Source organism: Mirounga angustirostris, unplaced genomic scaffold (assembly GCF_029215605.1).
Source record: "Mirounga angustirostris isolate CCGP_5_RB_7025 unplaced genomic scaffold, mMirAng1.0.hap1 SCAF_4, whole genome shotgun sequence".
Classification (NCBI taxonomy): domain Eukaryota; kingdom Metazoa; phylum Chordata; class Mammalia; order Carnivora; family Phocidae; genus Mirounga; species Mirounga angustirostris.
In genome coordinates this window covers 73,633,445-73,659,720 of record NW_026991712.1, presented here as the reverse complement: position 1 = coordinate 73,659,720, position 26,276 = coordinate 73,633,445, and the positions used below count along the sequence as shown (strand labels likewise).

The window sequence follows — 26,276 nt, the reverse complement described above, 5'->3', positions numbered from 1 at the left end:
AGGTGGCCCAGTTTCAAAAAGGCCAAGGCTGAAAACAAGGCAATAGGGAACCCCGAGCTCTGTGTCCTCTGTATAGAGGGCATTGGAGCAAAATACTCATCCATGCTCTTCACCTCTCACTGTGACCTGCTGTAGGTTCAAGCAAAGCCACCTGTTCCATCTGGGCCACGTCCCCAGTGACAAAAGTGAAGACAGTTCATGAACGACAGGATTCTTTTACTTTTTCTTTTTTTTAAAATTTTTTTATTGTTATGTTAATCACCATACATTACATCATTAGTTTTTGATGTAGTGTTCCATGATTCATTGTTTGTGCACAACACCCAGTGCTCCATGCAGAACGTGCCCTCTTTAATACCCATCACCAGGCTAACCCATCCTTCCACCCCCCTCCCCTCTAGAACCCTCAGTTTGTTTTTCAGAGTCCATCGTCTCTCATGGTTCTTCTCCCCCTCCGATTCCCCCCCTTCATTCTTCCCTGCCTGCTATCTTCTTCTTCTTCTTTTTTTTTTTCCTTAACATATATTGCATTATTTGTTTCAGAGGTACAGATCTGTGATTCAACAGTCTTGCACAATTCACAGTGCTCATGATAGCACATACCCTCCCCAGTGTCTATCACCCAGCCACCCCATCCCTCCCACCCCACCCCCACTCCAGCAACCCTCAGTTTGTTTCCTAAGATTAAGAATTCCTCATATCAGTGAGGTCATATGATACATGTCTTTCTCTGATTGACTTATTTCGTTCAGCATAACACCATCCAGTTCCATCCATGTTGTTGCAAATGGCAAGATCTCATTCCTTTTGATGGCTGCATGATATTCCGTTGTATATATATACCACTTCTTCTTTATCCATTCATCTGTCGATGGACATCTTGGCTCTTTCCACAGTTTGGCTATTGTGGACATTGCTGCTATAAAATCGGGGTGCACATAACCCTTCGGATCCCTACATTTGTGTTTTTGGGGTAAATACCCAGTAGTGCAATTGCTGGATTGTATGGTAGCTCTATTTTCAACTTTTTGAGGAACCTCCATACTGTTTTCCAGAGTGGTTGCACCAGCTTGCATTCCCACCAACAGTGTAGGAGGGTTCCCCTTTCTCCTCATTCCCGCCAACATCTGTCATTTCCTGACTTGTTACTTTTAGCCATTCTGACTGGTGTGAGGTGGTCTCTCATTGAGGTTTTGATTTGGATTTCCCTGATGCCGAGCGATGTTGAGCACTTTTTCATGTGTCTGTTGGCCATTTGGATGTCTTCTTTGGAAAAAGGTCTGTTCATGTCTTCTGCCCATTTCTTTTTTTTTTTTTTTTAATATTTTATTTATTTGACAGAGAGAGACACAGCGAGAGAGGGAACACAAGCAGGGGGAGAGGGAGAGGGAGAAGCAGGCTTCCTGCAGAACAGGGAGACCGATGCGGGGCTCGATCGCAGGACGCTGGGATCATGACCTGAGCCGAAGGCAGACACCTAACAACTGAGCCACCCAGGCGCCCCTCTTCTGCTCATTTCTTGATTGGATCATTTGTCCTTTGGGTGTTGAGTTTGATAACTTCTTTATAAATTTTGGATACTAGCCCTTTATCTGATATGTCATTTGCAAATATCTTCTCCCATTCTGTTGGTTGTCTTTTGGTTTTGTGGACTGTTTCCTTTGCTGTGCAGAAGCTTTTTATCTTGCTGAAGTCCCAATAGTTCATTTTTGCCCTTGCTTCCCTTGCCTTTGGTGATGTTTCTAGGAAGAAGTTGCTTCGGCTGAGGTCGAAGAGGTTGCTGCCTGTGTTCTCCTTTAGGATTTTGATGGACCCCTGTCTCACATTGAGGTCTTTCAACCATTTGGAGTCTATTTTTGTGTGTGGTGTAAGGAAATGGTCCAGTTTCATTCTTCTGCATGTGGCTGTCCAATTTTCCCAACACCATTTGTTGAACAGACTGTCTTTTTTCCATTGGACATTCGTTCCTGCTTTGTCCAAGATTAGTTGACCATAGAGTTGAGGGTCCATTTCTGGGCTCTGTATTCTGTTCCATTGATCTATGTGTCTGTTTTTGTGCTAGTACCATACTTTCTTGATGAGGACAGCTTTGTAATAGAGCTGGAAGTCCAGAATTGTGATGCTGCCAGCTTGCTTTTCTTTTTCAACATTCCTCTGGCTATTCAGGGTCTTTCTGGTTCCATACAAATTTTAGGATTATTTGTTCCATTTCTTTGGAAAAAGTGGATGGTCTTTTGATGGGGATTGCATTGAATGTGTAGATTGCTCTAGGTAGCACTGACATCTTCACAATATTTGTTCTTCCAATCCATGAGCATGGAACGTTTTTCCATTTCTTTGTGTCTTCCTCAATTTCTTTCATGAGTATTTTATAGTTTTCTGAGTACTGATCCTTTGCCTCTTTGGTTAGATTTATGCCTAGGTATCTTATGGTTTTGGGTGCAATTGTAAATGGGATCGACTCCTTCATTTCTCTTTCTTCTGTCTTGTTGTTGGTGAATAGGAATGCCACTGATTTCTGTGCATTGATTTTATATCCTGCCACTTTACTGAATTCCTGTATGAGTTCTAGCAGTTTTGGGGTGGAGTCTTTGGGTTTTTCTACATAAAGTATCATATCATCTGCAAAGAGTGAGAGTTTGACTTCTTCTTTGCTGATTTGGATGCTTTTTATTTCTTTTTGTTGTCTGATTGCTGTGGCTAGGACTTCTAATACTGTGTTGAATAGCAGTGGTGATAGTGGACATCCCTGCCGCGTTCCTGACCTTAGGGGGAAAGCTCTCAGTTTTTCCCCATTGAGAATGATATTCGCTGTAGGTTTTTCATAGATGGCTTTTATGATATTGAGGTATGTACCCTCTATGCCTATACTCTGAAGAGTTTTGATCAAGAAAGGATGCTGTACTTTGCCAAATGCTTTTTCTGCATGGATTGAGAGGATCATATGATTCTTGTTCTTTCTTTTTTTAAAATGTATTGTATCACATTGATTGATTTGTGGATGTTGAACCGACCTTGCAGCCCAGGGATAAATCCCACTTGGTCGTGGTGAATAATCCTTTTAATGTACTGTTGGATCCTATTGGCTAGTATTTTGGTGAGAATTTTTGCATCCATGTTCATCAGGGTTATTGGTCTGTAATTCTCCTTTTTGATGGGGTCTTTGGGTGAGGATCAAGGTAATGGTGGTCTCCTAAAACGAGTTTGGAAGTTTTCCTTCATTTCTAATTTCTGGAACAGTTTCAGAAGAATAGGTATTAATTCTTCCTTAAATGTTTTAGAATTCCCCTGGGAAGCCATCTGGCCCTGGGCTTTTGTTTGTTGGGAGATTTTTGATGACTGCTTCAATTTCCTTAGTGGTTATAGGTCTGTTCAGGTTTTCTATTCCTTCCTGGTTCAGTTTTGGTAGTTGATACATCTCTAGGAATGCATCCATTTCTTCCAGGCTATCGAATTTGCTGGCATAGAGTTGCTCATAATATGTTCTTATAATTGTTTGTATTTCTTTGGTGTTGGTTGTGATCTCTCCTCTTTCATTCATGATTTTATTGATTTGGGTCATTTCTCTTTTCTTTTTGATAAGTCTGGCCAGGGGTTTATCAATCTTGTTAACTCTTTCAAAGAACGAGCTCCTAGTTTTGTTTATCTGTTCTACTGTTCTTTTGTTTTCTTTTCTGCTCTGATCTTTATGATTTCTCTTCTCCTGCTGGGTTTAGGCTTTATTTGCTGTTCTTTCTCCAGCTCCTTTAGGTGTAGGGTTAGGTTGTGTACTTGAGACCTTTCTTGTTTCTTGAGAAAGGCTTGTATTGCTATATACTTTCCTCTTAGGACTGCCTTTGCTGCATCCCAAAGATTTTGAGTAGTTGTGTTTTCATTTTCATTGGTTTCCATGAATTTTTTTAATTCTTCTTTAATTTCCTGGTTGACCCATTCATTCTTCAGTAGGATGCTCTTTAGCCTCCATGTATTTGAGTTCTTCCCAACTTTCCTCTTGTGATTGAGTTCTAGTTTCAAAGCATCGTGGTCTGAAAATAGGCAGGGAATGATCCCAATCTTTTGGTACCAATTGAGACCCGATTTGTGACCTAGGATGTGATCTATTCTGGAAAATGTTCCATGGGCACTAGAGAAGAATGTGTATTCCATTGCTTTGGGATGGAATGTTCTGAATATGTCTGTGAAGCCCATTTGGTCCAGTGTGTCATTTAAAGTCTTAATTTCCTTGTTGATCTTTTGCTTAGATGATCTGTCCATTTCAGTGAGGGGGGTGTTAAAGTCCCCCACTATTATTGTATTGTTGTCAATGTGTTTCTTTGCTTTTGTTATTAATTGCCTTATCTAATTGGCTTTTCCCATGTTAGGGGCATAGATATTTACAATTGTTAGATCTTCTCGTTGGATAGACCCTTTAAGTAGGATATAGTGTCCTTCCTCATCTCTTATTACAGTCTTTGGTTTAAAATCTAATTTGTCTGATACAAGGATTGCCACCCCAGGTTTCTTTTGGTGTCCACTAGCATGGTAAATGGTTTTCCACCCCCTCACTTTCAATCTGGGGGTGTCTTTGGGTCTAAAATGAGTCTCTTGCAGACAGCATATCGATGGGTCTTGTTTTTTAATCCAATCTGATAGCCTCTGTCTTTTGATTGGAGCATTTAGCCCATTTACATTCAGGGTAACTACTGAAATATAGGAATTTAGTGCTATTTTTTTTAAAGATTTATTTATTTATTTATTTGAGAGAGAGAATGAGAGAGAGAGAGAGAGCAGGAGAGGGGGGAGGGTCAGAGGGAGAAGCAGACTCCCTGCTGAGCAGGGAGCCCGATGTGGGACTCGATCCAGGGACTCCAGGATCATGACCTGAGCCGAAGGCAGTCGCTTAACCAACTGAGCCACCAGGCGCCCAGGAATTTAGTGCTAAAGTATTGCCTGTATGGTGACTGTTACTGTATATTGTCTGTGTTCCTTTCTGGTCTATGTTGCTTTTAGGCTCTCTCTTTGCTTAGAGGACCCCTTTCAAGATTTCTTGTAGGGCTGCTTTCGTGTTTGCAAATTCCTTTAGTTTTTGTTTCTCCTGGAAGCTTTTTATCTCTCCTTCTATTTTCAATGACAGCCTAGCTGGAGATAGTATTCTTGGCTGCATATTTTTCTCATTTAGTGCTCTGAATATATCATGCCAGTCGTTTCTGGCCTGCCAGGTCTCTGTGGATAGGTCTGTTGCTAATCTAATGCTTCTATTATTGTAGGTTACATCTCTCTTCTCCTGAGCTGCTTTCAGGATTTTCTCTTTGTCTCTGAGACTCGTAAGTTTTACTATTAGATGTCGGAGTGTTGACCTATTTTTATTGATTTTGGGAGGGGTTCTCTGTGCTTCCTGGATTTTGATGCCTGTTTCCTTCCCCAAATTATGGAATTTCTCTGCTATAATTTGCTCCAATATACCTTCTGCCCCTCTCTCTCTTTCTTCTTCTTCTGGGATCCCAATTATTCTAATGTTGTTTTGTCTTATGGTATCGCTTATCTCTCAACTGCCCTCATGATCCAGTAGTTGTTTATCTCTCTTTTTCTCCGCTTCTTTATTTTCCATCATTTGGTCTTCTATATCACTGACTCTCTTCTGCCTCATTTAGCCTAACAGTTAATGCCCCCATTTTTTATTACACCTCATTAATAGCCTTTTTGATTTCGACTTGGTTAGATTTTAGTTCTTTTACTTCTCCAGAAAGGGTTTCTCTAATAACTTCTATGGTTTTTTCAAGCCCAGCTAGTATCTTTAAAGTGATGATTCTGAACTCTAGATCCGACATCATACTAATGTCCATATTGAGTAGGTCCCTGGCAGTCGGTACTACCTCTTGTTCTTTTTGTTGAGGTGATATTTTCCATCTTGTCATTTTGTCCAGAGGAGAATAGGTGAATGAGAGAACAAAATGCTAACGGGGTAACAACGTCCCCAGAAAATATACTCTAAACAAATCAGAAAAGATCTGAAGCTGGGGAATAGAAAGGGAAAGAAAGAAAAAAGAAAAAGAAAATAAAAAAGAAAAAGGAAAAGATAAAAACATACAAAAACAGAACAAAACAAAACAAAAAAACAGAATATGATCAAATATGATTAGGTTGGTGCATAGATCAGTGCCACATACTAGATTCTGGGTGTATTTTGGTCTGTTAGAAGAAAGTGCTTCCCAAAATTTTAAAGAAAGAAAAACTTATATAGGTAGAAAAATAAGGGTCGATATGATGAAGGGATGGAATATGAGTGTAAAGATGAAAATTATAAAAAATTTTATAAAAGGAATTGATAAGAAGTTGTTTGGAAAAAGAAAGAAGAGGTTTAAAAAAAAGAAAAGAAAAAAAGGAGAGACTGTGATCAGGTAGGAGACTAGAACAAAGCCATACACTAGGGTATATTTTGATCTGTTAGAAGAAACGATCTCAAAATTTTAAAGAGAGAACAACTTATATATATATGCCAAAAATAAGGGTAACTACTATGAAGGGATAGAACATGACTCTAAAAATGAAAAATAAAAATGTTTTTTTAAAAAAGGGATTGATAAGATGTTGGTTGAAAAGGGAAAAAGAAAAATTAAAAAAAAAAGACAGTTAAAAAAAATTTACTTTGAAAGACTAAAGAATCATGGTAAAAAAACCATGGATTCTATGTGCATTATTCCCCTACCACTGGAGTTCTGCCATTCTCATTGTTCGGTAAACTTGGTCTTGGCTGGCTGTTCTCGCTGATCTGGGCGAGGGTCCTGTTGCCGTGGTTCCCAAAGGTCTTTGCCGGAGGCAGAATTGCCCCGCCCTTGTCCGGTCTGGGCTAAGTAATCTGCTCGGGTTTGCTCTAGGGAGCTTTTGTTCCCTGCAAGCTTTCCTTACAGCTTTGGAGGAGGAGAGTGAAAATGGCGGCCTCCCAATCTCTGCCCCAGAGGCCCCGAGAACTCGGGGCCCCACTCCTCAGTGCGCCCCCAGAGAAAAGCAGTCAGTCACTCCCATCTCCCTGGTCTCCGGCCACACTCCATGCTCACCCGGCCTGTGACCGCGCGTTTCTATCTCTGGCACCTGACCCAGTGTGGAGTCTCCAAACCCAGCAGATCCCTGCAGTGCGCTCCCGCGCGGCTCCTCCCGGGGGAGGAAGGTGAGTCTCCCCGGATCTGCCGCTTGTTGGGTCCCTGCTGGAGGAGCAGTGGCCCAACTGTGCCGCGGATCATGGTTTATGGCAACCCCGAGCTGAGAGCCCATGCCTCGGCTCCGTCTCTGCAGCTGGCTTCCCCGCTCCGATACCTGGGAGCTCTGCCGCACTCAGGCACCCCTGGTCTTTCTGTGACCCCGAGGGTCCTGAGACCATACTGTCCCACGAGAGTTTCACTCCCTGCTTAGCCACTGGAGCGACGTCCCTCAGCGGAGCCAACTTCTAAAAGTTCCAATTTTGTGCTCTGCTGCTCTCCTATGGAGGCCCCCTCCCTCCCGCAGTCTATCTCCCGAATATCACCTCAGATTCACTTCTCCGCACATCCTACCTTCCAGAAAGTGGTCGCTTTTCTGTTCAGAGAATTGTTGCTATTCTTTACTTCGATCTCCTGTTGAGTTTGTAGGTGTTCAGAATGGTTTGATCCCTATCTAGCTGAATTCCTGAGAACAGACGAAATCCAGGTCTCCTACCCCTCCGCCATCTTGCTCCGCCCCCCTCCCCCCCGGATTCTTTTTCTTACACATCGGTTGCAAGCAGACATGACAAAAACGGGCAATTTTTTTTAATTAAAAAAAAAAAAACCCAACCAAAAAGCAGGTAGGAACATTATTTTCAAAGGCATTGGTTGAAAATAGTAGTCCAGGGAGCAGAAAAAGAATGGTACTTGTAGTTTCCAGATACATTGTTGGACAAAAATGCTTTTCTTCATTGAAATCAGGATTATGGAATGCTGGGTATCAGATGGTATCAGCCATTGAGTTGGTCTTTAGTTTTTCTTGTTCTTGTCAACAAAGCCATCCATTACATTCAGGGCGCCCAGATAGTCAACCAGAAGAACTGACACCTTGACAGGCAAGATACTAAAGAGAACATAAGAGAGGTTTTCTTGGTTATTATCATGGAAGCACCTTTACCAACTTAGCCAAAATGCAGCATCACTGAGTTGTTGTAGATGGAAGTCATTGGCATATGCACACATTAGTGTGCATGCTTTAGGATCACTCGAGGCTTGTTCGCTATGTGGGAGGACACTGGCCCAGGGTTTCTATATCTCTTCTGGCTTTACATTTATTCAACTCACTTCCCATCTCAGTTTCCAAACTATGTAATGATTGACAGGAAGCAGTGAAGTCTTGTCGAGTTGAATAAGCCTGGCTTGAATCCTAGCTTTGTCACTTAACATGCCATCTCAGGTCCATTATTTAGCCCTCAAGCCCATTTCTTCTGGTATCAAATGAAGTATCAATCTCTCTTTCTGAGACTCCTATGGGGATTAGAAAGGCCCCCAGACCTTTGGCAAGACCCAGGTAGGACTGCTCATCTTCTCCATCCCCACTCACCCTTCCCAACAGAGCACAGACCCCGTCCATCTGACATTCACATTGCAGAGCAAGGCAAGGCACAGTAAACCTAAGACTCGTCCTCAGCATTGGGTAAAGGAAAGGACACTGAGCTCACTGTCCATCTGCGGGCACCCCAGGATGTCACATGTTACCTTTTCCATGATCCCTCCCCTGAGCAACACACTGAACACTGGGGCTCAACCTGAATTACCTCCTGCCTCCCACTCTGGGATTTCTCTTTTTTGCTTTATGTTTCTTCCTAGCACTTATGACTACCCAGCATGACTTTTCTTTTACTTAACTTTTTTGTCTGTTCCCTGACACCACGCTCAAGAAGAAAATTTCCATGAGGGCAGGGACTCTTGTCTCTCTCCTTCTTTGCCATAACCCCAGATCCTTCGTGGCACACATTAAGCGCTCTCTAATGCCTACTACTGAATATTTGAGGGAATGTGTGATGTCATCCCCTTTACTGAACTTCCTCATGTTTCCAAATGCTTATCAGGAACTATGTAGATCTCTTGGGGTCCAGAACTAATATCTTATAAACGTATATATAACCTCTATGATTATTCAAAAACATTAGAAAAATTAAGTCCTATGTCTTTACAGTTGGCATTACTATACCACGTACTTCTATCAATTAGGCAGCAGATAGCCACTGTCCTGTGAACACCCATACTGTCTTATATAGGAATGATTTCGTTGCATAGCACAAAGTAGATACAATTAACTGAAGAGAAAAAGGCATTTCCTCATGCAAGAAGGACAGTGGCTGCCAGCCATAATATCTATGTTAAAATAACTAAGGAACTGTTGTCAAGAGGAATGGAATCAGTCATAGTGCTAGAGGGTAAAGTTAGAGCCAGTGAACGTTAAAACGAGACAGATTTCAACGCCACGGAGAGAAGTGGTTCAGTAATGGAATGTGCTTCCTTGCAAAGCAGAAACCCCGGTGGGCGGGGATGTCGTACGACTTGATGACCTGTTACAGTCCAGAAAACGAATTGAGATAGTGGGAAATTTGCAGCTGCTCAGCAATTTGGCATCACCCTTCCTAGAACTGGGTCCCCTAGTCGCAGACTGCCGCTGATGGATCTCAGCACTAAAATCCAATGGGGAGCAGAGAGGGTAAGCAAAGATGCTCTCGGGCGCTTTTCAGTCCCCTGCCCCCAACTCTTTTAACCCTCTTATACTTTAAATTTATCCTCTCTTGCCAGTTTTACCCATACTACAACTTCCTGAAATGTTTGGCTTACTGTCTGCCCTTGACTCTGGGGATCTGTACTCGAGGAAGCATGGAGACAATATCTGTTCCAACATGATTATTCTATGATGCCCACAAGAAAGACCATCTGTCTTAAAAAAAAAAAAAATGACTTCAGTCCATCCACAGATCATTCAGTAAGTCCACTTCTCTCTAACAATAATGCAATACTAAGATAGGGCTGGCAGGATCCAGTTCCATCTTCTAGACTCACGGGAAGCACTGCACCTATGCAAATTTGAGGTCGTGTCAGCAAACAGGCACAAGGAAGGGATCAAAGTGAATTCATTTAACAGGTATTTTTAGAGTGGCTCCTCCTGGTAGGAAAATAAGTTGTTGATTGGCTCATTACAGAAGTAATAGTAATAGATACTGTTACCTTTTTAAAAACATCAAGAAGGACAAAATCCTTGGCAAATTTAAGTATATTTTCTCTTCCAGGATGGCATCTACTATCTTGTCAGCTACATACTCTGGTTCCAGAACTGGTAACAGAAAAGGATGGCTATGGAGTTAAAAAACAAACAAACAAACAAAAAAACAAAACGAAAAAACCAAGTTAATAAATTACTAAAAAAAATCTGATAAATTAGGGATTAAAAAGACTATAATAATCACTTATTTGCTTCTTTCCCTTCCAGATTTGATTTATTTCTATCTTTACTCCTTTATTATCAACGTGCTAGTAACAACTTTATTTTGAAATGGCAAATGATGATTCTTTTTTTTTTTTTTAAGATTTTATTTATTTATTAGACAGAGAGAGACACAGCAAGAGAGGGAACACAAGCAAGGCGAGTGGGAGAGGGAGAAGCAGGCTTCCTGCGGAGCAGGGAGCCCGATGTGGGGCTCGATCCCAGGACCCTGAGATCATGACCTGAGCCGAAGGCAGACGCTTAACGACTGAGCCACCCAGGCGCCACTAGTGATACAGTATATGCATCTATGTGAAACCATATTGAACAACTTCCTTTCATCCCTGTGAGATGCAGAGTTGGGCATTGGTGTCCCCCCACTCCAGTAATTTTCAGTCCTGCCGTGGAGTCAGTCAAGGAGTTTGGTGGGACAGACAGACTATGGCCAGGAATGCTGGGGAGATGGCTAGCAGACCTGGCTATGGTGCGGTAGGAGTTGGACCCAGCCTTGATAAACCACCCCCCTTAAACTCAATATCTTAAACACAAACACGTTTGAAGAAAGAAACAATTCTGAAATACTTATAAATCAGGCTGAATCCTAAGGAATACCTTTTTAAGCAACATTAATGGATAGAACAAAATAAAATAATTTTTCATCATTTTAAAAAATGCAGTTTCTTTGAAATCAAAGGACATACTTACACAGTAGAACAACCTTCAAACATTCCAGTTTTCATAAAAAATGGGCACACAATAGTGGTTTTTATCCCCTTTAGTTTCTGGGCCATTGTTTCTATAAATATAGATTCAGCAAATCCGAAGGCTGCAAATTTACTTGCACAGTAATCTGAAAAAGGCAAACAACGGTAATGTATATTCTAGAGTTTTTAAATGGCATTATGTCAAGGTTTCCTCATAACACGAACACACACAGAGAATGGGACAATGATTTCAGAGTTCTTATTTTGTATGATCATGGTCTGCACCCGCTGGAGGAAGAGAGGAATGAGTGGGGAGGAGCACCATCACCTAAAGGTCGGTTGACAAGGACCAAGTGCCCTTCGGGAGACGCAGGGCTTCAGGGAGCCTCCTGCAGGTCACACTGCAAGGCTTTACTTCCACCCCAACAAGTGGTCAGACACTGTGGGAGCTGTTCCACGGGGCAGTGACATGTGTGTCCCAAAGAGTTTCAAGACCATTGGGACAGGGAGACACACAAAAGAAGAAATAAAATAATAAGGGATGTAGGAGTCCAGGCAAGTGAGATCACCATGGGTTGTGATACTCAGATCAAATTTTCTTCTAACTCTGACTCTTTCTTCCCTTTGCTAGAGAAAAACAGACTGGCAAACGTCAACCTCTACCTCTTACACATCTTGAAAATGCAGGGGGCATGGAAAATGGCAGCCATGTCAGTTTTGAGCTTTCAGCCTACAATCACACTCACTTCAAATAAACACCTGAATCTTGAACTCGAAGAATGGAAATATTTGGAGAAGAAATTGCATGTCGGTGGACTCTGACTCTCCTTTTCCTCACATGGTCAGAAGCAGACACTACCATCAGCAAGAGTCAGGTCCCTAGATTGTGGTGGGTTAGACAGTAGAGGAAGGGAAGAGGAGACGGGAGTCCTGAGCAGCTTCTAGGAGCACCTGAGTCATGGGGCATTAATGCAGTTCACTGAGCCCCTGCATCTCTGAAATTCAGATGAGCAGAAACAGCCCAGGACTCAGGCAATCTGCATTCTAAATAGCATGCCTGCTGATTCTGATGCAGGGGTGCCAAGATCCACAGGGTGAGAATTACAAAAGTCTTACACGTGTTTCTAAGGTGAACATGGGCATGGGAGAGTCTTGTATCTTAAGATAGAGATATTGTGCCAGGAAAAGGATTCATAGGACCTGCAAATAGACCCGTAGGAGTTCAGAGACCCGTGAGGTCACAATAAAACCAGTGAATTCTAAGAAGGATGGAGAAAGGGGAGTCCCGTGTACCGGGAGATGTGTATATAGACAGGTAAAATTTGGGGTGACTGGTGGTTCTGAAAACCCTGTTCCCATAACTGAGATGAACCATGCTAAGACCACTGCTGTGCATCTTGAGCTGCGAGTCTTTGACCAGTGGAAAAGCAGAGAGGTTAATTTTAAATTTTTTGGGCTGGAGAAACTTTCTCCAAACCCCCAGCCGAAGGAGACCACTTAATGGAAATTTCAGAAGGCAGAGTGCTCCTCCTTACCATCCTGATAACAGTGCCAGGGGTCCCCCAGACGGTGACTACTCTAATCACTTGCATAAAAAGAATTTATCAGTAAGTTCTCTCTCTTCCTCTTTTAAAAATTTTATCTATCTATCATCTATCTATCTATCTATCCATCCATCCATCAATCATCTATCTATCTATCTGACAGAGAGAGAGAGAGAGAGAGAGAGAGAAAGCTCACACAAGCCAGGGGGGAGAGGCAGAGGGAGAAGCAGACTCCCCGCTGAGCAGGGAGTCTAATGCAGGACTTGATCCCAGGACCGTGGGATCACGACTTAAGCTGAAGGCAGATGCTTAACTGGCTGAGCCACCCAGACACCCTCTCTTTCTCTTTTTTTGAAAGCCCAGGGGATTGCACTGACCTCATGATTCCAAAGTGCAAAGTTCAACTGCATGTAAGCAAATCTAATAGGCAGTTTTGCTGTACCATGTTCTCAACCACTTACCTTATTGAATATGTCTCTTAATTTATAACCCTTTATCACTGGTACATCAAATCAATGCTAATTGTTCAGAGCTAAGTAAGATAAAGTTATAAAACTTTTTGCAACTGCTAAATATTACATTTCTCTTACCTGCCAGTTTATTTACTCCAATTAATCCAGCTAAACTTGAAATGCAAACCAAATGTCCATGCTCATTAGCGATCATAGCAGGTAGAAAGGATTTATAAGTCTAAGAAGAGCAAGGAAGAACTGTTAACATTTTATACTTTTTTCAGATGTTTATATGACTGTTGCGATGAAAAGAATCTTTTAAGCTCATAAAAATATTTGAAGGCACTGGGGTATAAAAATGTGAACATCTGGCAAGTAAGCCTCTTAGTTTGTTCAACCTGGTAAATCAGTATTTTCGTGATGGCAGTTCCAATATTATTAAAAATAATTTATTTAGAATTATATTTTGTTCATATGTGACTTTGAAAAGCAATATTCATACATTAATTCAAGCAGTATCGGAGAATCCTAACTGTGGCAGGCACAATCTACAAACCAGTAAGAGTACTCGGAGATATGATTATTTAGATTTATATTGTCTTTTCCGCCCCTTGGATCATATTTGGATTTCAAATTTTTCTGAACATTGTTCATAGGACATACCATTATAGGCTTCAGTTTAAAAATATCACTTTGTTTTGAAATTCATCTCTACTTCTTTGAATAGTGGTTTCTAATTTGGATTCCATGTCAGTAGAGAGGATATGTTAGAAAGAAAGGATGTGTGCTGTGTCCTCAGTACTACAGAGCACCTGCACCTTTGATGTGGGACCTGGAAAAAGAAGGTAAAGGAGAGAGAGATGAGCTTTGATAGAAGATAGGCTCTACAACGCAGAAATAACTCCTCAAACAGGAATACTTGCATATTTATGTGAATTTCTATTTCATGTTTATTTTCAAATTTGAATCATATGAATAAATATGAGAAAAGGGATCTCTTATAAAAGTCAAACAACCTTTGTGTGCATCACGATGACTTTCCGAGAGAAACTAACACTTAGAGAGAGGTGGAAAATCAAAATGAGCCAACAGAGCAGCATAATAAAAAGCTCCCTGAGTTCCGATGGTCTGCGGTGAGTCTCTTTACTTCTCCCTGGGGACGCATCCCTTGGGAGTACAGTCACCAGGAGCCCTCGACCCATTGGCAGTTAAGCGTCTACTCCATGCAGGGGCTCAAAGAACGTACGTGGACTTGCCCAGAAAGAGCGTCCAGAGTGAGAATGATGGGGGCCAGGGATACACCAGCATTCTGGGGACAACTACAGGAAGAGAGAAAGAAGAGAAAGAGGAGACCGAGGAGGAAAAAGAACGCAGCAGAAGTGGAGACTATTAATGAGATGATGGTTTTATCTTCATTCTGGCCAAAGAATCTAACTTCCTTCTAATGAAGGAGAGGGATATTTGGGACAAGACAACATAAATCACTTGCAGTAGCTCCCAAAGGAACATGGTGGTCACTTAGTTCTGAATCTTTCCATCTTTCTTCTGGAAATAATATAGAACACCAACAATGCCACCAGTGCCAGGACACTTTTGGTGAAACTAGGGGACAGAAACCGACAAAGTCCAAATAACATGTGAAGGCTGCCAAATGAGAGTTGGGCAGGGAGTCCAGGTAGGGAGGTATAAGGAGGATGGAGGGGAGCTCAGAATTCTCCAGCAAATACTCCCTCCCAGCCAAGGGCTGCCCAGGACAGCAGGGAGAGGCAAGGGAGGGCATGCGCATGGGTGGGTAGGCGTGGGCAAGAATGGTTTCAGCAAAAGCTAGGAAAATCCAACTTCTGCAAGGGGCATATCATGTTGGAGGTCAGGGGCTGTGCCCCTTCATGTCCGAGGCACCTGTCCTGTGCCCTTTAAAGTCACCCAGGCTACTGGTAGAAACTCCCTTTTGCCTGCTTAGATACTGAGTGAGGTGACTATATGTCTTCGTTTGCCCAGACTAGACCTGATTAATGCTTGTTTATTGATAATGCCCTCTTTCACTTTCTTTATTGTTATTATTATTATTTACCTTTTCCACTTTCAAAAGAGTTCCAGCTTAGGCAAATTGTAAGATCTCCCTGGTCATGTCTACGTGCTATCATTTCTGTGTAGCCTTGAGCAAATCTTTTAACTCTTCTGATCCCTTATTTCACTGAGCTGTTTCAAGGATGATATAGGAGGTGCCTTGGATAGCACCCAACATAGGTTGGCAATCAATAAATGACAGTAAAACCATGGGACAATTGTGTCTTGTCAGGATTCCTTAGCAGAGGCTCAGGCAGGTGCAGGTTAAGTTGGATCAGGGTGGGGGAGGCGTGGGGACATCTGGGTAGACTGGGACAAATCTAAAATTGAGAAGTCTGTGCTTTGGTTAGAGAAGAAAAAAAATTGTAAGACAACAAGAGGAAGGTACTTCTAAATTCAGAATAACTTTAGATTTATCATGAGAAGAAAAAATAATTACCCATAAATGTGCTTTGAAATTCACATCGAAAGCCTTTTCCATCAGCTCATCTGGGCAGTCGAGGAAACTTTTGCCTGTCACAATTCCGGCATTGTTGATTAGGATGGAGACATCGCCAACTTCTTTTTTAACCTGCGTTGAATAACAAGAGCAACACCACCCATGGAGTAATTCTTTACATGATCTAAGTTTGAATTTCCCATAGTTTTACATGCTTCCTTATCCTAGTTAACTCAGACGGAGTTTATGCACTCTGCAAACAGAGTATGCTTTATTTCCTTTGCTGAATTTACAGTGCGTCAGAGATCCATGTCTGATGCTTTTCTTCTCATTTCTTCCCCCCTTCTTAGGATGGTTCCAACATGGCAGGGCTACTTTCCTTAACAGGTAGAGCAGTTAGAGCTATTCTAGTCATTTTGTTTCAGTATCTGTATAAGTAGTAGATTTATTTCAATCATTGTGACAGGACATAAGGCATTACAGCCATGCCATATAAATGAAGACCCAGCACACACCGAGATGGGGTGGAGTAGGAAGATACGGAGGAAGCACAAAATTCCTAAACGGGTTTTATGCACACGGCACAGCTCAGAACCTGTCTGTCCTGCTTGTACCAACGAGCTGGTTTCCTTCTCCCTACCACAGGCTTCTAGGTGTTAAGATATGTGAAGGGAGGATCGGAGTAAGCCCCATTTGCTTCTGTAATGCTAGCCACAGTAGGTACTCCATAACTTGTATTTAAGAAATAAAATTTCTGGGTGGGACCTTGGAGCCTTTCACTTATAGTAAATCTTCAGCTTGTAATCTTAGCCCTTAGGGCAGAAGTGAGTGCAGGATTTGCCAGGATTGGAGACAGGAGATGGTGATGTCCCTTCGTTCCTTTCTGTGCTTTGAATTTCATTACTGTAATTTGTATCCCAAGCAGGGACTCTGTCCCCAGATCAGAGAGAACCCCTGGTTGCCGCTATCCTGGGCCGAACAAGAAGCTCACGGCAGTACCCTTTACATCTCTAGCTGTGTGTGTGCATGCGTGTGCATGTGTATCTCTAGCTGTGTGTGTGCATGCGTGTGCATGTGTGTTGTGCACCTCCCTACACGGATGGCACCGTCTGGCACAGAGCAGGATGTATTACTGAAGCCAGGTGGAAGCCACCACCTCATCCGCTGCCCTGGAAGGCCTGAGCCCCAGCAACGAGGGTGACGTGGTAGGGATTTATAAGCCAACTAGATCGGCAGCCTAGGGAAAATCTAGGATGAAACAGAGACCAAGGAAACCTCACCTTTTACGGTAGCATTTTCAGATAAAAGCACTGGAAACAAATCTGACTTTGAGCTTTATTTGGAGAGTGGTGAAAAATATTTAGTCAAATTCAAGCTGAACAGCAGTCAAGGCTAGAAACAACTAGGCCTACCTGAGGCAATTATTTATAGAGGGCCTCGTATTAGCTTGCTCAATATTGGATGGTCTTCAGCATTTGAATGAGAACCAATTATTGCTTAAGAGTGGCTAGAGAAGTTGTTTGCCGTCAAGCATGAGGGAACAGGCCAGGTGATCAGGGCTCTAAGTGCACAGAGATTCATCTGCGAGGTCAGCCGTAGGAGAGAGACACACTTGCACTTTGAGGGAGGCGCCAGCTTGTCAGGTTGGGGTCTCCAGACTGTACCGGGCCTCCTGGGACTGGAGATGGTAGTCACAGATGTATAGAATTTAAAGACAAATTTCAACAGAAGCTACACACTCCCCTGCCGATGACCTGCCAAGCTTACCACTAGGAAGTGAAGTGGGAAGTGGCAAGGGATTCGGGGTAGGGGCCGAGAAGCTGTGCGAGAACTTTCCGATGGGGTTGGGCTGCTCTTCGCAGGCCAGTCTGGTTCCTTCCTTCTCACTAAATTGGGGAATTCTGGGGGCCACCAAAAAGATGGCTCACGAGAGTGATGTGCCGATGGGGGGATAGAGAAAAGTCTTATGAGGGAAAAGAGGCAGCAAGCAAGTACGCACCTCGATGAACAAAAAAAACCTCTTACAGCTGCTTAGTGGGGTTTTGATTTCCTGAAATCCTTCTTTGAACGTGCAGCTGTATCATCACCAAAGGAGCAACTGCGGCTAAGCATCTTTAAGATGAATGAAATATTCTGATTTTCTTATGATTACTTAAGAGAAATATACATTCAAGTGAAAGGCCCTGTGGTGTGGTGGAAATAGCTGGATTTCAGCTCAGGCCGGTGACGGGTTCAAGCTCTGGCTTCATCCTATGCTGGTTCTGGGACCCCTGAGCAGATTATTCAATATCTCTATGTCTCCTTTCTCCTCCACGAAGGGGGCCACCTTCTACCTCCTATATGGTAACAGGGGCCAGCACCGGCCTGTACCGCCTGGTATGTGCCACGGAGTCAACAGACTCAAGGCTGAGCTGGATCTTTGCTACTTAGTAGCCATTTCTTAGGGGAGCTACTTACCTCCTTAAGCCCTGGTTTCCTTATCTGTGACATAGAGATAGTCATGGACCTCACTTTATAGGATTAGGATGTAATATAGATGGGGTGCTTTGTGTGGTGTATTGTATACGGTGACAACTCAAAAATCCGAATTCCCACTCCCCAATATTTTTTAAATTAATGTTGGAGACAGGCAAATCGCACTGAGCAAGGCAAAGAGACAGAGAAATGGAGGCACGTGTGCGTATCTGCGTATAGTGCTCACTACCCACAGGGAACAGCGAGACGCAAGATCTACCTGCTCGGCCACTCTGTATACATTTTCCTTTTGGCTGCAGTCACAAGTGTAGGCATAAACTCTTGGGGCCCCAGCTTCCCGCACCATCCTGCATGTGTCCTCGTTCCCCTCCTCGTTGATATCCCAGAGAACCAGCACGGATCCAAGGTGGGCAAATTTGAGGGCCAAGAACCTTCCCAGTCCGCTCCCAGAGCCAGTGATGAGCACGATTTCACCAGCAACGTTCTTCCGTGGTCTGGGGATGATGATGAAAATCATCGTCTCCAGAAAAGCAATCATTGATTTTCCTAAGACAACCATCAATTTCTTGGCTGACTTCAGGTTGGAAGCCATGTTGTGGCTGAGACCTATAAAGGAAGAGAGACCCACATCAAGAGCTCCGTGACCATTCCCTGTGAGCATGTGGACGACGTGGAGCTCACGTTTTCTGAGATAGCAGCAGAAAGGGGGCCATGTTATTTAAGCTGCTCTCTTGGTAGCAGACTCTGAACTAAGGCAGACACAGGGCCTGTGTCTTGGCCAGCTTCATTCACAGCCCCAAGCTGAGCCCGCATCTGAGTGTTGTACAGGACAGAAAGTTTCCCTAACCAGGAACTGTAACCACACCAACATTTAACCCGAAGGAGAACTTAATTATTTCTCACAGTTAAGCTTTCTTCATAATAATCCCAAGTCCCGTTGACTGCTTTTATGTTCAAAGTCATAACTATATTGTAATGTTTATGTGGTAACTGCTACCTCTCTGGTTTTACTTTTGTCTCCTTTTGGGTTTGTGGGGTTTTGTTGTTGTTGTTATTTTTTTAGACTTATTTATTTGAGAGAGAGAGAGCGACACGAGCAGTGGGGAGGGGCAGAAGGAGAGGTGTAGAGAGAGAAGCACACTCCCTCCCTATGCAGGGCTCGATCTCATGACCCTGAGATCATGATCTGAGCTGAAACCAAGTGTTGGACGCTTAACCAACAGAGTCACCCAGGGGCCCCTGGGTTTGTGTTTTTTAATTTGCACAGTCATTCTCTAATTTTGTGTCATTATTTAAAATCTAACGTTCAATAGATAAGGATGATGTAGGGGACACACACACACACCACACACACAGAGGAATATTATGCAGCCTTAAAAAAGGATGAGATCATGCAACAACATGGATGGACCTAGAGAACATAATGCTAAGTAAAATGAGTCAAACTGAGAAAGACAAATACCATACGATTTCACTCATACATGGAGTCTAAAAAAAAAAGAATAAACAAGCAAAAAAAAGTAGAATCACACCTATAAATACAGGAAACAAACTGGTGGTTGCCAGAGGGAGAGGGGGTAGGAGGACGGGGGAAATGGGTGAGGGGGAGTGGAAGATACAGGTTTCCAGTTACAGAATGAGTAAGTCATGGGAATAAAAGGCTCAGCATGGGGAGTATAGTCAATTGTACTGTAATAGTGTAGTATGGTGACAGATTATAGCTACACTTGCGCATGCGGCATAACGTATAGACTTGTTAAATCTCTATATTGTACACCTGAAACTAATGTAACACTGCGTGTCAACTATACCCAAGTAAAAAGCTTAAAAATATTTGAGATTCAAGGAAAAAAAATGTAAAATCCTATTTGTAGAACATACTTGAAAAGGAGTAATTGATGTTCTAAACCTTTTCCAACAGATTTGCTGTAAGCATGGGATACCCCTCCTTCCCCAGACTCTGAGACCTCCATCCCACACCACTGACCACAAGTGCAAGACCACAGCCTTGGCACTGTAGAATATAGGTGAGAGACAGAGTGGATAGCTGTCCTGCCCTGCCCATGCCTACCTGTGAAATCTGGGTCAGGCTACTAGCCTCTCAGGGCCTCGCTCTCCACATATCTACTGGTCCTGTAGCACAGGGTGGTTTTACAGATGAAATGAGAATGAATGTTGCGTGCAGGACTGCCATGCTAACCCCCAGTAAGTGCTTTATGGATGTTAGCATGTTTCTCAGATACGGAGTACTGCTCATGGAGAAATCACCCAATATGTTTGCTGTATGAATAAAAGGCCTCCCTTTGGGGCGCCTGGGTGGCTCAGTCGTTAAGCGTCTGCCTTTGGCTCAGGTCGTGATCCCAGGGTCCTGGGATCGAGCCCCGCATCGGGCTCCCTGCTCTGCGGGGAGCCTGCTTCTCCCTCTCCCACTCCCCCTGCTCATGTTCCCTCTCTCGCTGTGTCTCTCTCTGTCAAATAAATAAAATCTTAAAAAAAAAAAAAAGTCCTCCCCTTGACAAACTCATACAAGGGTATAGCTTATATCCTGTTATCACTTTAGTGAGAATGGGTTTCTAAGAGGCTCTACTAAAAAGCAGCTGGGAAAGAAGGGAAGGTCTTATTTTCTACAGGATGAGAAGACATATTTAGCAGGGGCATCCTGTGCTGGGGGTGGGAGGCTTCCCTGAATGGGGTGTCCAATTGAGAGGCACAGCTGAGGGCAGATGTCCTTCATTAAAGAACCAGCAGGTTCACTTACTTTGCAGTTTGGCTGAGGATAGACTAGTCACTGTTCATGATGATGGGTGGATAGATTCATCAACAGCAGGGCTGGGAGCATGGCAAGGCCCTTAGGAAATTGTTGTGACCTAAATTGTTGTTTCTTGGCTCATTGGACAGATGGGACTTAAGATCAGAAAGAGTATGCATGTAGCTTACCCAAGGTCCCGGTGCTAGTTAGTGCAGGGTCAGCTGAGGTCATTTATTATATTTACTGAGGCCTGATGCCGTGCAGGTCTGATGCTGGGCATTGGGGCTGAGGACTCCGTGATTTCTGCCCTCATGAGCCAAGGGTCTTGTTGAAGAAAGAAACATTGAGCAAATAAATACATCATGACAAGCCGTCGTACTACAAAGAAAACTACAGGGTGCTATAGAGAGTAGAGGGGAGATCTGTTTTAGATTGGGTGCTGGGGAAGAAGCAACAAGAGAGATTCACTGGAAGGTGACATTTGAGCCAGTAGCCAAATGATGAATGGTTAGAGGTAGAGGGATCTGGGAGCAGCTTGACCAACAGAGGGATGGAAGAGTTTGAAGCTTGAGGTAATTTTGGCCTGTGTGTCTAATGCTGTCTGTCCAGAGAATTAGAATGCGGGTGGTAGGGGGCATGGATGTATTGGTCAAAGGGAGTTCTTGTGGTGGAGCCCTGGGTTTCACCATGCTTTGGATGAAATGGCCCTCAAACTCTCTGCCATCTTTGCTCGGATTTATTTTTACATAGTAGCTTTGGATGATTGAGCTGGATGATTTGATGAATGAATAAAAGCCCTCCCCTTTTATAAAAGAGCCTCTCAGGCTCTAGAGAATTTGGAAGGAAGGTGCCCTGAAAGGCAAACGGTGATTTTCAGACTCTCATTTTAAGCTCAGTCGTGGAGTATGCGTCTTCAGACCTGCAAGGATGAGGGTCAGGCTTCCCACATTAATGGGGCACCCTGGGCACCCTCCCCAGGCATAACCTGGGTATGGCCAACACTCTTCCACAAGAAGACCCACACCAGCTCATCCATGCCCCCTTTCAGGCACACCACTATGAGAGTTCATGCCAGAGGGACAGAGGTCTATTTCTTTCCTCTGTGGGCTCCAACACCATGTGGGTGGCGAAAAGTCTAACCACTGACCTGGGGGAAGGTTCTTGATGCCAGAGGCCCTAGACTTCAGCACTCCACTGTCTCAGTGTTGGCATGATGTAAGACCTAGAGCAAGGTCTTACCGCTTATTGCTGTCTCGGCTGATGCTTACTAGGTTCTTAAGAGCTTGGCATCCTGAGATCTCCCTCATTTGGGGTTTAGGGTGTCTGTCGGGCACCTGCACAGGTAGTGCGGTGTAGAGATTAAAGTTTGGGTTGGAATTCTGGATCTGCCACTGACTTTTCTGCAGCCTTGGTTAAAAGTATTTTATCTCTTGTGCCTCAGTTTCCTCTTCTAAATAAGGGGATTCCGCAGGATGCACCAATGGGGGAGCTGTGGAAATTAAAAGACTTAATACAGCTAAAGTATTAAGGTGTGTAATACCAACCCTATGATCCCTTATGGAATTTCTGAGCAAATTGGGGGGGGGGACCGTTTCCATTGCCCTGCACACAGCTCCCTCCAGGGTGTATAGGGTGGGGGTGGGGATGGGGCAAGAGGAGTCGGGCTGGATTTCAACACCTGCCAGGTTACACATCATCTCCACCTCCATTCCTAATGCCCATAATGTGGAGGCCTTCCTAGAACAATGCCAGGCCCATAACAACAGCAAAATGACTGCATTAGCTAGAGCTATGATTGGTGTTCCTGCTAGCATATGAATTATGATCCCTGCCCATAGCAACGAAAGATGTGATAGTAAGTATACTTACAAACAAAAGTAAATTCTTAGTAAGTTACAGAGTATTTTAAATTTAATCGGGTTACACACTTCTTTGATGCTTCCATCCCACAGCCTGACTACTTAGTTCAAAAGCTGAACTAACTTGGGGCACCTGGCTGGCTCAGTCGGGAGATCAGCAACTCGATCTCAGAGTCCTGAGTTCAAGCCCCACGTTGGGCATAGAGTTTAGTTAAAAAAAAAAAAAAAAAAAAAAAGTGCTGAACTAACTTGGTGCAATATAGACCGGTGTCTTCTGCTTCCCAGGCCAGGACACAGCAAATTGCCCTGGTAAGAGGTACGCGATGAATTGGGGGCGGTGGGGAGGGAGTGGTAGACGCGCCCCGGAAGCAGAGAGCAGCGTGGCGCTCTCGCCGGCTCACCCCCAGACGCTGGGCCGGGGCTCACCCGCGCTCCCTCTCTCGCACCCCCCCCCCCCATGCCACCCCGCCACAGCTTTACCGCCAGCAGGGCGCCCAGCCACGGGGGCCTCGGAGCGGGCCAGCGCCACCTCCTCACGGAGGTCTCGCCCGGCCCCGGGTCCGGACTTCGGGAACTCACCCGAGACACGCAGCCTTAGCAATCGGCCGAGCAGCAAGGGTCTGCCACGGGCACCGCGTCGCTGACTCGCGGCTGGGGGAGGTTCAGCAGTTTGTCTCCTAGCCGAGTCCAAGGTGGGACGGCTCCGCCCGCGCAGTGGGTGGAGCCGCCTTGGGGACCCGCCTTGGGGCCTCACGTAGACCAGCTTCTCTCTCTCTCCCTCCCTCACTCTCCCTCCCTCACTCTCCCTCCCTCCCTCTCCCTCTCCCTCCCTCCCTCTCTCCCTCCCTCCCTCCCTCCCTCCCTCCCTTCCTTCCTTCCTTCCTTCCTTCCTTCCTTCCTTCCTTCCTCCCTCCCTTCCTTCCTTCCTTCCTTCCTTCCTTCTTCCTTCCTTTCCCAGGCTGCCAGCTTTAGAGGCTGGACATTCGGCTGGACGAACGCCCTGGGATTTCAAATATTGGAATCATCCCTGGATGTTGAAAAATCCCGACATCCAGGCTGCATCCTGGATTACTAAATCAGAATTTCTGGGTTGGAAGGGGCCCAGTATCAGCATTTAAAAGGTTCCCGTGTGTTTCCAAAGCACAGCAGTGGGAACACAGTGGGAACCCTTGTGTTAGAGACCAAAAAGGAGGCAGGTGCAGGAGTCCTTGGATGGGGGACGACGACGGGGAGCGCTTAGGGAGCCAGGTCAGTTCTCTGCAGCTTGCAGAACAGGGCACAGATGCAGAGTTTCCCAGCAGAATCTGACTCCTGCAATTGGGACCAAAGTCAACAGCTTCCCTGGCCCTGTGGCTGTAAGGAGTGTGGGTGTGGGAGAGTCGCTTGGAAGGCGGGTGGAGCAATAGGCAGGAGTGGGTGCGGCACTGGCAGGAGGCCAAGAAGTAGAGAAGGCGAAGTTTGTTCTAAGGAGATGAGGTTGATAAAAAGTCAACAACATACTCTGGTCCAACCAGTGTTCATTGAACACTTCTGTGTACAAGGATCTAGAAGATAAAGCAATGTTGTATCTGTCAAGAAAAATAATGTTCAGTTAACATTAGCTAATCCTCTAATATAGAATAAATCACTGCTGAAATGCTTATTATACAGGATGGAGTTTGTTGGGTGGCATAAGAAGCTGGAATATCAATAAATTATGGAGTGTTGAAGGAAAACTGGAGAGTCAGGACAAGACTGTGTTTGGAAATGGACTCAGGGTTGTGTCAGACACACACAAGTGGTAAAGGCTCAAAGGAGAGCAGGTTAGCCAATTGGTGTGTGAGGAACTGCACATTTGTTCTTTATTTGGCCGTGAGAAGGAACACGCTGCTTGTATAAGCCTGGAAAAGTCGGTGCAGGAAAGAGCCTTGAAGGTCATTCCAGTGCGTTACAGGTGTTCTCCAGGCTGCGGTGAGCTGTGCAAAGTGCATAGTTGTGTGTCTGAAGGTGAATGGGCAGGTGGGTGTGTAGTGGTTTCAACTCAGCAATCGTTGCCTACGGGCTCGTGCTGTGCAAGGCTCAGTGTTTGGCTCTGGAGAGCTGCAGAGCTTTGGGGAGCGAGGGGGAGACTCATTCATGAACTGCACGTGTGTGGGTGTTAGTGTCAAAAGTTCAGAAATAACAGACATAAGACCAATGCATCCCTGAACTGGTAATTAGTAAAAGTTTATGGCACACACACCAGAAAGTTTGCAGACTGGGAGCACTCGAACCAAAACTTGGAATGAGTCTCATATTAAAGCATCTTATATAGTGAGACAGCAGTGACTGTTTATTTTTCACTGTGAATGGTTATAATATTAATAAAATATAATATAATTCTATAATATAATAGACTTTTTAAAAAAAAATTTTTATTGTTATGTTAATCCCCATACATTACATCATTAGGTTTTGATGTAGTGTTCCATGATTCATTGTTTGTGGATAACACCAAGTGCTCCATGCAGAACATGCCCTCTTTAATACCCATCACCAGGCTAACCCATCCTCCCAACCCCCTCCCCTCTAGAACCCTCAGTTTGTTTTCAGAGTCCATCATCTCTCATGGTTTGTCTACCCCTCCGATTTCCCCCGCTTCATTCTTCCCCTCCTGCTACCTTCTTCTTCTTCTTCTTTTTTCCTTAACATATATTGCATTATTTGTTTCAGAGGTACAGATCTGAGATTCAACAGTCTTGCACAATTCACAGCGCTTACCAGAGCACATACCCTCCCCAGTGTCTATCACCCAGTCACCCTATCCCTCCCACCCCACCCCCACACCAGCAACCCTCAGTTTGTTTCCTGCGATTAAGATTTCCTCATATCAGTGAGATCATATGATACATGTCTTTCTCTTTTTGACTTATTTCACTCAACATAATACCCTCCAGTTCCATCCATGTCATTGCAAATGGCAAGATCTCATTCCTTTTGATGGCTGCATAATATTCTATTGTGTATATATACCACTTCTTCTTTATCCATTCATCTGTCAATGGACATCTTGGCTCTTTCCACAGTTTGGCTATTGTGGACATTGCTGCTATAAACATCGGGGTGCACGTACCCTTTCGGATCCCTACTTTTGTATCTTTGGGGTAAATACCCAGTAGTGCAATTGCTGGATCATATGGTAGCTCTATTTTCAACTTTTTGAGGAACCTCCATACTGTTTTCCAGAGTGGCTGCACCAGCTTGCATTCCCACCAACAGTGTAGGAGGGTTCCCCTTTCTCCGCATCCCCGCCAACATCTGTCATTTCCTGACTTGTTAATTTTAGCCATTCTGACTGGTGTGAGGTGGTATCTCATTGAGGTTTTGATTTGGATTTCCCTGATGCCGAGTGATATTGAGCACTTTTTCATGTGTCTGTTGACCATTTGGATGTCTTCTTTGGAAAAAGGTCTGTTCATGTCTTCTGCCCATTTCTTGATTGGACTCTTTGTTCTTTGGGTGTTGAGTTTGATGAGTTCTTTATAGATTTTGGATACTAGCCCTTTATCTGATATGTCATTTGCAA

General features: G+C 44.1%; 1 protein-coding gene across 2 annotated transcripts; it reads right to left on the bottom strand.

Moving 5' to 3' along the window:
* Positions 1-7,745: 7,745 nt before the first annotated feature.
* SDR16C5 (short chain dehydrogenase/reductase family 16C member 5) lies at positions 7,746-23,505 on the bottom strand. 2 transcript variants are annotated; one of them, XM_064588305.1, is made up of 8 exons: positions 23,312-23,505; positions 21,062-21,197; positions 18,384-18,730; positions 15,650-15,781; positions 13,282-13,381; positions 11,149-11,293; positions 10,188-10,313; positions 7,746-8,058 (listed from the first exon to the last, which is right to left on the bottom strand). In XM_064588305.1, exons 2-8 carry the CDS (start codon positions 21,102-21,104, stop codon positions 7,965-7,967), a joined length of 987 nt encoding a protein of 328 aa, XP_064444375.1. In that variant the 5' UTR covers positions 21,105-21,197; positions 23,312-23,505; the 3' UTR covers positions 7,746-7,964. The 2 variants fall into 2 exon arrangements, with proteins under 2 accessions (XP_064444375.1, XP_045751276.1); XM_045895320.3 differs by lacking the exon at positions 21,062-21,197.
* Between the last annotated feature and the right edge of the window lie 2,771 nt (positions 23,506-26,276).